A 14318-nucleotide genomic window follows, 5' to 3' on the forward strand; every position below is an offset into this window, starting at 1 on the left:
CTCAATTCATCATCATATCAGTTTCTAATTACTCTGGAAAATGAACAAAGTACTATGGGACTAACAGGCAATGACGAATCCTGTCTGAGGAAGAGAAGGAAGCTGCCATCTGAATGGAGTCTTAGAAGGAGAGTAGCAGGATTTTACCAAACAGGAGTGGGACTGAGGACACAAAAAAGGGCAGAAATGAAGGCAGAATGTATGAAGACATATATGACTGGTCTGCAAAACTGAAAGGACTTCAGTTGGGCTGAAGCCCTAGATGTCTGGGATGAGGGAAATGTGGGATACATAGAGAAAAACTGATCTAAATTCCAGCCAAGTAAATTTTAAAGAACCAGTTCTTTCTGGCTACATTACAGCTGAATTCATAACACCAGCAATTTCTAAAAGCTCTTAGTAGTTACCGAAAACAGATACTGTTTCGTGACACTAACACACTTGAATTATAGTACCAACGGTGAAAGGAAGGATTTGGTTAAGAAAAAAATTAGAGGAGATTTGGTGCTAGAAGAGTCAGATGAAAGGTAACTGGCCAACCAAGCGAGGCCAGACAGTGGAACTCATCAACGACTCAGGCACTAGCTCTGCCTCAAGCAACCCTCAGTCCAGTGCAGGAGGTAAGAAACCCATCTGGCTCCCATGTGTAACAGGCAATGACAGAGATGAGCAGAGTGTATGGGAAAAGTGAGGAAGAGAAATAAAAGAGATGAGGGTGGGAGAGGAGAGGACTGACAGGATGGTATTAGGTAATATTTCTTGAAAGGGACATTTCTGCTGGGTCTTAACATACAACCAAGTTGCTGGGGAGAAGAGAAGGAGTAGGGAATTCTACGCGAAGAACTAGCATGAGCCTGGCCTAAGAACGGCCAGTGGCTGGGAGAGGAAACAATGGAAGTTTCCTGTTACTGGACAAAGAGAGATGAGGTAGGAAGAGACCTGCGGCAACAGGGCAAATAAATGTAAATGATGAAGGTACCCCACAGCCAGCCTCTGGAGAGACATGAAGTATTCATTAGGGGATATATGCAAGGGGAATATATATCAATTTCCATGTTGGGTAGATCCAACGATAATATTCATAATATTAACAACCTGAAATGACACACACGGACCATCAGAGCAGCCTCCATGGAGGGGAAAGCTCCTAGAGGCCCTCTGCTCTGCAGGCACCAGGCCTTCAGTTGCTAAAGAGTGGAGAGATCTGGGTGGTGTTCCCAGTAGAAGAACCAGAAGGCTGAGGAGGCACTCAGGGGACTGGGGCAGCAGCTATTTGCTAAGGGGTACGGAAGTATCTCAATATTTTAATAACTGGTATGGTTGTATTGGTACACATTGGCCAAATGTCAGCCTCAGGGAGACCAATCTATATGAGGTGGATGGATTTTCAAGGAAGAGCCTGGAGAGACAGAGACTAAATAGGAGGTCACGATGGCTTGGGCAATAGAGGAGGGAAGTCCAAACCAGGCTGTGACGGTAATGAAGAGAGAAGGACAGAGATTTAAGAAATATGCAGACAGCAATTCAAATAAGGCTCCTATTGCTAACCCAGGACTGACTTCTTATGAGTTTAACTTCATATGCTAGCATATTCTCCCATTCAAGGGTAAGATAATCAATTATTGGATGTTCAAGTTGTCTAGTTAATATACTCAAGACATCGAAGAAAAAGTACACACAAAAAGAGTAAAGATTGCCCTAGTATAAAGTTTAAAATATGATGAAAATTTTCTGTTAAGAGCTAAAGCAATTTGCACTGCTGACATTAAAATTTTTAACTAATTTTGTATCACGAAGGATACATTCCTTTTTTACTCAATCATGTCCATCTATGAAGCATGAATAATACTGTAATGTGTCCTGGGTTTCTGGCCACAAGATGATCTTAAAAGAAAAGAATAGTAAGAAATTGACAAATCTGAGTGTGTTCTACTTTAAGCACGTAGAAACTCGCCTTACCCAGAGGGGTAGGTTGTGAAATTGATGAAATGTAGGGTTTCATCATTTTTAATCCCTTTCTACCAACTATGATCACCTAAAATAGAAGAGTTCATCAACTGTAGGTGCTCCTCAAAGACACACGCCTTTCGCTCAAGGGCTTGTGTGTGAGGCTGTTTCTATGCCTTTTGTGGTATACTTTTACCACAATAAATAACACAACAGGGAAAGGAGCATGTCTACAGTAGCAATGCTGGGTGCATCAAGTACTTGCAGAGCCAAGAGTAACAAATAAATCTTGCCAATGTTCCTTGGAGTATATAGTATCAAATATACTATCATTAGACATTCTGACTTGAGATTGTCTTGGGTGTTAGGGGAAGTTGGGCCATTTCTAAATTTGGCAAATTGACCTCTTATGGAGGTCACCAGGGTAAGGTATGACAAAATACATTAATTCTTCATTCATTCATTCACTCATTCATTCAATATTTATTGGGTGCCCACAAGGTACCATGACACCTCACATCTATTTGATCATTAAACAGCCATTAAAATGACTAGAGTACTGTTTGTGCTATAACTCAGGGGTAAGCCAGAAACAAAGCACTGGGTAATTAAAAACCACAGAGAACAGAGTTACACATGGCCACACAACACTAAATGAAAAAAATGTGGTTCCATTAGGGTGTTGGAATTGTACCTCCACTATCTGCTTCAATGTAGTTTAATGAAACACGTCTAAACCCCTAGCATCAAAAATCAATAAAAATGCTTTTAATTTTGCTTGCTGCAATAAAACACACATTTTCTGAAGACTTATCACATGTGCGCTTCTTGGCCAAAAATCTTGGTCTACAGCTTGCCTGATTAAATACCTAGTATCCAGGTTGACCTTTCCATGAGGTCCAGTAGGCACAGAGACAAGGGCACACGATATTTTTCAGGAGGTCTGCAATAATCTTTTCATGTGTTTTAAAATCAGGAGCATAGGGGCCGGCTCCGTGGCTTGGTGGTTAAGTGCGCGCGCTCTGCTGCTGGCGGCCCGGGTTCGGATCCCGGGCGCGCACCGATGCACCGCTTGTCTGGCCATGCTGAGGCCGCGTCCCACATACAGCAACTAGAAGGATGTGCAACTATGACATACAACTATCTACTGGGGCTTTGGGGGCGGAAAATAAATAAATAAATAAAAATTAAAAAAAAAAAAAGATGGAGGCTTGTACTTTTAAAAAAAAATAATAAAAAATAAAATAAAATCAGGAGCATAAAAATTAAGGTCAAAGAAAATGTTTTAATATGTAATATTAGTATACTCATCTTTTTACCACTGCAGTCATAAAATAAACTTTTGATATATTTCTGTCAAGAAAGAGGTCCAAATGGCAAAAATGTCTAGGGCCCATGAAAGTCATAACGTGGCCCTTCCTGGTCTGAATTTCTTTTAAAACAACAGCAAACACGAATCAATACTACCCCTGCAAAAAACTTTTAATAAGATTATTTTGCAAAGCAAAACATTTTGAGCATTCTAATCTGACTGTAAAGGGTCTTCAATGATTATAGAATTTCACATACCTTTAGTGCCAGACTTGAAAATGTATTTGAAACATTGCACTTAAAGCTCAGCTGCTTATCTAGGTTTCCATCCGGATCCCGCCTCCCATAGTCAGCAAGGCCTGTGCGGTCAGAGGCTGCCACTTTCTGGAATACGGTACATGTCATCCCAGTGAAGCCAGTGGCCTTGATGACATAAGCTTCCAGAGCAATATTGGGCGAATACTTGAAAAGTCAATCAAACAGGAGTTATGAAACATTCATAATATGGGGAAAAAGCACTTTCAAAGAGATTTCCAACACAAAACACTGTACATAAGCTATGAAAAGCTCAGGTTCTTATTAAACAAAAACTGTGCAGACAGACAACTGGCAGAATAAAAAAAGACGCTGAAACAAAAGGATAGAAGTAGAAATAGAAAGAAGACCAATAAAAAGGAAAAGAACAAGTCACAAAGTATGGAGGATCAGACATAAATTAAAAGTCAATTAAAAATAATTTGAATAACACTTTGCAGAAACTACAAGCTACAAACTGAAGCGTCTTATAAAAAATTGGCTTAAGAAATCAGTGGACCCTCTTAATGATCAAAATGCAGGTAGAGTATTAGGCTTTGAGAAATACACTGAAAAGCTGCCTTGTTCAACACTTCATGCCATATTCACTATCTTCTTTTACCGGGAGATCAAGTTAACTTTTTGCATTAAGTTTCACTGAAAAGAACTTTACACAAACTTACTCCAAAGCTGTTTACTCAGAAAAGGAAGGGAGGTGCTAGTCTAAATAGCAAATGAACAGATTTTAAAAGCAAATTAGGTCAGGAAAATCACGTGAAAAAAGATAGCACCTGCCCCAATGGTTTTAAGGAACTCAAGAGTGAGACAACTCAGGAGGTCCACCAAAACGTATAACCCATCCATAAAAACAAATGCCATGCCCACGTCTGGAGGATGGCTGGCATCACTCCCATCCATCAGGACCGTATCAGAGAGAGCACAAGAGGTGACAAGCTGACCTAGTCTCTTTCACATCCAGCAAGGTCACAGGATTTACTGTAAATTCCAAGGACAATATGGTGTCTCTTTCCTTTAAGGATGATTAACTCTACGCCTACCATATAGGCAAGGCACCATTCTAAGTACAATATGTGGACTCTCTCTCATTTTTTTTTCCTAAAGCATAAGACTTCCATGCAAGGTGCCTAAAATCTATTAGGAAGATACAAATTAAGAAATTTAAAAGATAAGGTACCATTTGCCAAGTACTACATGTATGGTAGAAAATAACTGGTGGTTCCCCAAATTTTCCAGGACTAAAGAATCTCTGCATTAGCTCTTGCCCTACAGATGACACATTGTGAAAAATCTTAATAATTATGTTTTTTAACCAATAATTTGCATTCCAATTGTTTACTGATCAAAGACACACATAGAAACAACCACTAGCGCTTCTGATAAGCAGCAATAATCACGACAAACAGGTAAAGCCTCAGTTAGAAGAAAGAAGTCTGCCATTTTGAGGTACCCTTGTAGCCCTATCATACTGTAAGTAGATAATCATAAGCAGCTATATAATAAAGTTTCCTGGAACCTTTTGTACACGTTGAAATAGTGTGTAAACACCCACTATGACCTTTATTATATCCTTGGGTTCTCAGAAGAACCAATGAGGTTCAGAGGCAAGAAGATGTTCTTTGGGCCAAGTATTAAGCAAGGCAAAAGCATGTGATTCATAATGGGTTCAAATGGCTGGGAAAGACCCAGTGTGGCCATAAAAATGACAAGCTGGTTTCAAGTAAGGTCATGTAGGTGAGAGAGGACAACCCTGAACTATGTTGTTCATTTTCTTTATTATAAACTTAATTGAGCAAAAGGAACAATAAAACAGTATCATCAAAAAAGGTCCCATCAAACAATGGAAAAATAGTAATCTTCAATTGTATAAAATCATAGGAGAAAGTATAGAATATTGTATGAACTCACTAAAATAATTAGGAAATGAAAATCATGAACCAGAGCAGAATATGATTGCTAAGGGAAGAACCTATTATTTATTGTATTTACCACAATTATAGAACACAAAAGCAAGCAGTACACCAGAAAATTTAGAACAGCTAAATTTAGCATAAATAAGACTTATATTTAATAATCACTGAATTAAATAGTAATAAATAACTCATTATCCCAAGAGTGGGATTGCCTGAAAATGTCAATAGGTTCACAAGGTTTTGGGGGGGGCATCCCAGTTCTCTTTATCTGGGCAAGCAAACAAGTACTCAAAACATCCTTCAGGGCCCAGAACAGAACATTAGCTAGGACGGACAGTGGGTATGTGACAGGAGGGCAATCTTATGATGTTCTTATTTGTGTTTTGGAAAGTTTCACAGGATAAGATGACGATAATCATTCAAATTACAGCTTAAGAAAGTATTTTCTAGTTACCAAGAAAACAGCTTACTCAAAAGCAAAATTAGCTTTTAAAATGTTTGAGAACAGAAAACTAATAATCAGCAGAAACTGAAAATACCCACCCTATAATGGGGACAAGACCTATCTCTTTTGGGTTAGAGTTGCTTTAAATGAATTTTTTTCTTAGAATTCTAGGATAATGTTACACTTACTGTTGAATAAACATGAGCTCCATTCGCTAGTCGGTACGTAGCGATGCGCTGCAGACACTGAACGATTCTACTGCAGGCTTTAGCTTCCCTCTGTGCCAGCCACAGAACACGCTCATCAGCCAACATGATGTTACTTGCAATGTCAACCATCACATCACCTAGCTGGCAGGCATGCAGGAAAGAGAAGAAAGATCTTTAAAACCCACAAGGCTGTTTTACATAATCAAAATCCTAATGAGACACCAAGATAAGCCTTCAGTCTAAATTTTCACATGAAAACCCAACAGGCACTTCACTTGTTTCTCATTAAAACATCTTCAGATATCAATAGCACATTCAATTACGACTATTTGGTAATATTTAGCTCAAACCCATGTACTTAAGTAACCACCAAATCACTGGTGAAAAGACTGACATGCAGTACTCAAAATGATGGGAGAAAAAGGCAATTAAATTAATCAGAGTAGAAAAAGACATCACATGATCCCAGAATAAAAAGATCTCAACTCTCTGCCTGGAAAACCATTTATAAACACTTCTTTTTGTGTTAGCTTAGTATCATTACTAAGAAATATACACTGCCTGCCTCATTAGCATCCTGTCATGTTCAAAACTCTAGGGGTGTCCAACCACTGTGAGTTCCTCGTATGCGCTGGGCCATCGCATGCATCTTTGCACGTGCAGTTTACTCTACCTCAAATGAACTTCTACTTCCCTTCCTCCCTTTAAGGGAGGTGCTTTAAGACTCAGCACCACGAAATAAACAGATCCTAAGTGGTCCTCACTTTTTCACCGCTTGTTTTGTTTCATTTACTGAATTCTTTTTATCAGCTCAGTTTCTAACTTAAAGATGTAAACATCTGTCAGGCAATGCCAATGAAATGTCAACTGACTATTGTTGACTCTGACTTGTATGTCCCATGTCAGAGAAATGCATTGAACAGTCCATGGCTAATGAGACATACTGGTGTCGAGGGGGCTTGGTATTGAGCAAAACGTTCATGAGAGGGAGATCTGTGGGCAAAAGAACAACAAAGCATTCCAGAGGTAGGATCAGAGGAATTACAAGCTGGCTGGTCCTCTAATCAAGAAGCAAGCATCAAAGGCGTTAAGCCCCAAAGCCATGCCAGAAAGCCAAGCCTGTTTTAGCAGAATGTCTTTTAATCATCCCAGAAGATGGTAGCTGAGCTTCAACCCTGTTCTGCATCCAACACTCTTCCCCGGATGTATAATTATGAGGGCTGAGGTCGGTTTGGGAAAAGTTCAGTCCATCTCATCCATGTTCACTTCACAAAGAAGACACGCCTGCGGAAATCCACCAGATCCCAACCCTGGAACCATGGGGTGAAGCAAATGCTGTAATATAGGGCTGAAGAACAGGACTTCAAATACTGAGCACTGGCTGGGCTGCACACTTAACCTCTCGCACCTTCCTTTATTTGTATAATGGGGATAATAACACTCTTGTCTTTTCTGAGTGTTGTTAAGATTAAGTTCCAATAATAAATATAAGGCTCCTGAAACCACGCCTGGCACATGCCAAGCACTCAAAAAATGTTAGCTCTTCTTGTTATTTTATTGCTCCTTTTTTTTTCACCATTTCAATCCCAAAATAGGCCTCCTCTTGGAAGACGACAGGCTCTAGAAGAAGTGCTAAGAGGGGTGCATTTTTCAAGTCTGTGTTCATATGTAAATAAGACCAACTCATCCAGCAAAGCTGTCTCTTTCTCCTCTGTAAAGCCCCATGCCCTCATCCAATTAAAAAATAGTTTACTGACTTTGTACTACCCTTAATATAGTGTATCACAATTCTGTCCTTACTTTATTTCCAATGTGAACATCTTGAGGGCAGGGACAACACAGTGTCCTACTTATATTTATACCCTTATTCACCAGTACAGCTCCTGGAATAGAAGCCAATAACTGTACAATATTCATTCACTCATTGACTACCTATTTATTGAGGACGAAGGTGAGCAGACACTGTCCCGAGCAATGGAGATAACAGCAGTGAAAGAAACATACAAGCTCTATGTATACTGGAGTTTATACTCTAGTGAAGAAAATACCCAAACACCCAAGTAAATACATGTCTAGTGATAACTGCAAGGAAGAAAATAAGCAGAGTTATATATGAAGAAGAGTAATGAAATATAATCCAAATACCCTATTTTAGTGAACTCACACATTCTCAAGAGGCATTTCCCCTCTACCCAAGACATCAGCAGGATCAACTGACAGAGAATAAGGGAAGAGCCTATAACCAAGCTTCGTAGAATCCCAAGCCTAGTGCCAGCCCTGATGGCCTAGTGGTTCAAGTTCCATGCTCACTGCTTCGGCGGCCTGGATTCATTTCCCAGTCGTGGAACCACACCACCTATCTGTCAGTTGCCATGCTGTGGTGGCGGCTCACAGAGAAGGACTTACAACTAGGATATACAACGACGCACTGGAGGAGGGGTTGGGGAGAAGAAAAAGAAAAAAGAGGAAGATTGGCAACAGATGTTAGCTCGGGACAAATCCTTCCCTGCCAAAAAAAGAAAAAAGAAAAAGAATCCCAAGCCTATTCATTTTACACAATTCATGGAACATTAGCATCCCAGTACATATTCCTAATAACAAACAGGCATGGCGATGAATTTCATTCTAACAGAAACCCTTATTTCTGAAGTTATAAAGAAAGATACTAACTCCTGAAATGTCGATTACTAAATATGTCAATCAGCCATTTACATAGCGATTGGAATAATAACCACCATCTCTTAATGGGAATTCAGAGTAGCTGGAATAATTTGTCTAAGTTTTTGTCTATTATTCTCACCTATTGTTATTTCAAATTGGTATACAAAAACAAAGAGGTAAAAGAGATGATGCGGTAAAATCTGCTCTATGGCTATCAGAAAAGAAATTCCCATGAGCCGGAAAAACTTAAAATACAGGAAAACACTGATTCTACTCTAAAGTACTACAAAAATATATGAGGTGTTTACAGATTAGCACAATTAGAACTCAACTTGTTTCATATTTTCTTAAAGTTTTAAATGTATGGACTTTATGAAGATCCAATATGAGACCTGATATATACATCATTTCTACTGAAAAACTATGATTCTTACATGATCAAAGAACTACCGCTGTGGTCCACTGGCTAATGCAGTATGGAATTTAACATGTTAACAACTATAAAGAAAAGAAATATCTCTAAGAAGGTATATAGCTAATAAGAGTGATTGCCTTAGCTGAGAACAAGCTATTTTTCTCATTATTTCACTTCAAATGGTTAAGAACTAAGAAAGAGGTTTTTTTGCCAAAATATTCCCTAGAGCAGGTAATCATAAAATGCTATACTCTTCTTCTGGAGCTTGGTTACAGTAGTAGTTCTGAATCTGTCATAGTGGCAAAAAGGACACAAAAAGGATAACGGAAAAATTACATTGGATTTAAAAAGTATTCCTGAAATCTGACACACAAAGACAGCTTAAAAATGGCAACCAGCACTAGAAGGCATCGTATTTCTCCTTGACCTCATTCCCTGAAGGCCATTCCTGCCACACAGGAGTCAGAAGGAATCACGCACCTGTTTTTCCACCTGTCACACTGTGGATCAACAGTGAGATCAAAGGAAAACATGTGTGAACACACTTGGTCAAAGATAAAAGGGTGAAGAAATGAAAATGCCATATTAATAACAATAAAAGTGTTAAATGTCATCTGTTGTAAGACACAATATTTCATGTTCTTCTCAATGTATGTTTGGAATTCTGATCAAAATTATCTGTAAATTTCATGAATTTCTGATACATTAGCATATGAAATGCAAACGATAATACATAAACTAAACTTGATGATATTTAATTTTAATGTAGTAGGGTACAATGTAATACTGAAGACAGAATACATTTGTGCCTTGGAGTTAAACACTCCTGGGTTAAGATTTCAACTGTAACTTACAAGTCAACTGTCCATAAGCAAATTATTGAGCCTCTCCCAGACTCAGTTTGCTCATGTGTAAAACGAGACCCAGACCACTATGAGAAGTGCTCAGAATGCCTCCCTCCACAGCAAATAAAGAAAAAACCAAAACAGAAGGCAAATATCTTTATTAAGCAGTTTTGAGAAAAGCCAAGGGATCTAGGCCCCTCCTCACATTTATGTTTTCAAGCACAAAGCAGCAGAGGGTACCCCTGTCAATTCTAACAACCAAAAAAGCAAGAATTACAGACACATGTATGGGCAGGGCAGTAAACTAGAAAGCTGCTTTAGGACAGCTAAGATGGAAATGGAAGTACAGAACTGACATGTAGTTCACACTTGACTAAATAATAATAATGGCAGCTGGTATTATTATTTTTTAAGTTCAAGTAGTCTTCAGGATTTTCTCCTACTTACAAATTACGTATAATATTGAGATGATACCTATCTCAAACTATATTATTATCCTGATTACTTTTAATGAAGGAGTTGTGAAAGTCAGGTTTTAAAAGTGTATTGATGTCACTGTTAACTAGGTTCAGTGTCCTGAGTGCCTCAGGATTCCACTGAACGCTTTGCGGCAGCTTGCTTAGTTAAGTAGTCAATAGTCAATAAGAGGTCTAATTGTGATCATCACCAGGACCTATGGCCAAGATTAACGCTCTGATTTTATTGTGGTATAGGAGCAAAGAAAGTGGTGTGGTGGTGGTGGTGGTGGTGGTGGTGGTGGTGATGATGATGATGATGATGCTGTTGATGATGTTGATGATGATGACGACGAAACGAGTGGGAAGGGAAGAGAGAGAAAAGATTGAGAACAATGTTGCGTGAATAAACATTGCATTTATTCTCCATTTCCTGACAGAAAGGATTTGAGGTAATCTGACAAAATTAGAAAGATAATTCTTTTTTAATTAAAACACAAAGAGTGGGAAATACAGACTTAAGAAAATGAGAGACAGACAAGTTAAAAATATGCATCAATGGCAGAGCTGCTGTGACTAGGGAAAAACTGATTCTTGATGTGTTTCTAGTCCAGACGATGAAGATAATTTTACAATTATCAGCAGAAAGGAAAACATTTCCTCCAAGTAGACAAAGTTGCTTTTATAAAGAAAATTCTTGGAACATACGAGGAACACTACTCAAGAGGGGCAGAACTTAATAAGCCACACTCGCAGCCTTATCTTCACAACAAATAGAAAAACTTAACTCCTAAGATTCCTCCAAGTCTCCCAACCGAAGCAGATTTTGTTTTTTCTGACTATAAAAATATATGTGCATCTCCCTTCCTGGAAGTATGGAAGACTAAGCGCTCTGGACAATTCCCCTGCTAAAAGTAAAAAATGCTGAAGGAAAAAAGGTTCTTTTTAAATGCACCACTGATCAGTCAGAAAATAAAGTCTCCTCCAGAGGCCAATAGCAAAATACAGCAGGAATCCAAAGAGCTGTGAGGTGGAACTCTGCAGATCATGGACTATGTTTTGATGTCCACACAGGGCCTAGGCCCTGCCCACACAGGCCTAACAAGAAGACCACTGACTGAAGCTGATAACCCAGAAAGGACATGCCCAGCAGGGTCAGGGCAACCCAGCATTAAACCAGCCTCACAGAAGGGAGGGGACAGAAAGGAAAGTTGAAACTTGCCTGTCTTGACCTTGGCACGACACAGGTAAAAATATCTCTTTCCTGACAATTGTAAACATAAGCTGACCTTCACACAGCACTGAGGTCAGACTTCATACTACTTCTTAATCTGAAAAACTTCAAGCTGAGAACTAATTTCAAAGTGAACCCCAACCCTGGTATTGCCCCTAGGTACTTGGCAGAAGCAAACAAGTATCACATTTAATAATGATATATTAAATCATTCTCATTAAGACCCCTCATCACCAACATTATTCAACATTGTTCTGGATGTCCTCACCAATGTACAACCAGAAAAAAAAAAAAAAAAAAGAATACATTTTATATAGGAACAGACAAACTGTTACTTGCTGGCAACATAATTGTCTAGAAAATCCCACATAACCAACTGCAAAATTATATGAATGAATTCCATAAAGTAACCAGACACAAAGTCCACATTTTTACAAAACCATAATCAAGGAAAATTGAACATGGACTAGATATTTGATGATATTAAAGACTTAGAGCTCATTTGGGTGATATAATAACAGTATCACGGTTCTATTTCTAAGTTCCTTATATTTTAGAAAAATTATAAATGAAATATGACATCTAGAATTTGCTATTAAATATTCCAGCATTGAAAAAGAGAAGGAGGGAGGGATGGAGGACAAAGGAAATAAGTGATAGAAGAGACGAGACAAGGTCGATAAATACTGAACATTGTTGAAGCTTGGTGAAAGATATAACATAGGTATTAATGGTAACATTCTCTCTCCAACACTCTTGGAATTTTCCAATAAAAAAAGTTTCTGAGAAGTCTTAGAAAAGTTAAACCCACAAAAACTTTTTTTAAAAGGCAACATAAGGCTAGAAAATGAAGATACTACAGTGGTTCTCAAAGCCTGTACCAAAGAACACACTGCCCAGTATCACCTGGATCCTAGCAGAAATGCAAATTCTCACACCCCATCACAGACCTACAAAGTCAGAAATTCAGAGGGTGGGGCCCAGCAATCTGTGTTGAACAAACTCTTCAGTTGATTCTGAAGTGCTCAAGTCTGAGAAACAATGTTCTAGAAAAGATCACAAAGCCAGAAGCCGGGTTTTTGAAAAGCTTAACAATACAGAAAAGTCTCACAAGTAGGATCAAGGAAAAAAACCATTACAAATATTGAAAATAAAGAAAGAAACGAAGTGGCAATACAGAAGTAATTATGTTTCAAAATGAGTAAATGAAAGAACTTTACATTTTTTAAAATCCATATACAAAACTGTGCCAAATGAACTTTGCATGGAACTGGCATTAAGGTGCATGCCTCACTCGCATATTTAAGACTAGAACACAGCAAGGGGAATATAATGCATAACCAAATCTGATCTTTATACACGTTCTCATCTTCAGAAATGGATATATATTGTTTTCATAAGAGAAATCACTAGCGTAAATATGGAACAGACACTTAAATTGCCTGACGGACAACCTTCAGCTCTTTTTAAAAAACCCCACTAAATACATCATCGAGATTTGGCATCTTGACAGCTTTTAGCACCCATCCTAAGACGACAGAGTACCGGCTTGTGCTCGCTAGATTCAACCACAGCTTAAAAAGCAATTGCCTCACAATATTTTAGTTTTGAAAAAATCCATATGAGAATAATTTTTGGACACAATACAAAAATCAATTGAAGCATTTGTCCAATTAAGCTATATGCATCTTAGGATACCTTAGCATAATTTTATGCAGTGCTAATTAACTTAAAATGAAACCCTTAAATCTCATGATTTCTTCTTACTAAATGGTGAAACCTGTGGCCTGCAGTTCAAGTTTCCAAAGAAGCAGATAGGATATCTGTCACTGCATCAAAGGTAATATTACCTTTATATCTCAATTGTTCAATCCTGAAATAATCTTCCTCTGTCTCTTCTATTTATACTTAATAAGTCGCCATCATTTTTTTCCAAAGATAATTAAAATTTTACTCCTATGTCAGCCAGTGAAACTGACATCAATCTCCTTCAAACTAAGTGTTTAGATAAGTAACTAAGCACTCTGGTGATTTTTTTTTTTTTTAAAGAACCTCCTACTTAGCTTCTGAAATCATAAGAATTTTAAATTTCCTAACCCTATAAAAGTATATCCTAGCTTGGCAACAATTCTGCAAAATAGTTTCACCTGTATCTTCCCACTTGTACACACAAACTTCCCAAGTTAACTGAGCAAGTATCATCCCCATTTTAAAAAGATAGAAAGAGCCCATTGTTAATTAGTAACTCATGACACTGGAAGTAGATAAACTCCCAGTCCTCAACAAGACGTTTCCACCTAAGAATATACCCCAGTGGCAGCCCATTCATTCCACAGACCAGCGAACAGTGAAACGTAAACCTCTGGGCACCACCTCACTCTTCACCAGTTGGGACGTGCGCAGAGGTCCCTCATGTCAAAACAGGGCAGCATGGGAATAAATATGTATTATATGATGGCAAAATCTTTTTCCATATCCACATTCCAAATATCATTCAATTACTCTAGTGACTCGAAACATCCCTCTTCCATGAATGACTTCTAATCGTGTGGGCAGCTAACCTGTGATTAC

At 38.4% G+C, this 14318-nt stretch overlaps 1 protein-coding gene across 2 annotated transcripts in view; it reads right to left on the reverse strand.

Moving 5' to 3' along the window:
* The window catches only part of ADGRA3 (adhesion G protein-coupled receptor A3), a 122252-nt gene that overhangs the window by 32722 nt on the left and 75212 nt on the right, over positions 1 to 14318 (reverse strand). For both annotated transcript variants that reach the window (XM_058546818.1, XM_058546817.1), the window contains 2 exons: positions 6117 to 6278; positions 3517 to 3720 (listed from right to left, as the gene is read on the reverse strand). In XM_058546818.1, coding sequence (XP_058402801.1) covers positions 3517 to 3720; positions 6117 to 6278 — 366 coding nt within the window. The remainder of the gene's footprint in view (positions 1 to 3516; positions 3721 to 6116; positions 6279 to 14318) is intronic.

The sequence above is a fragment of the Diceros bicornis genome, chromosome 8 (genome assembly GCF_020826845.1).
Source record: "Diceros bicornis minor isolate mBicDic1 chromosome 8, mDicBic1.mat.cur, whole genome shotgun sequence".
Classification (NCBI taxonomy): Eukaryota; Metazoa; Chordata; class Mammalia; order Perissodactyla; family Rhinocerotidae; genus Diceros; species Diceros bicornis.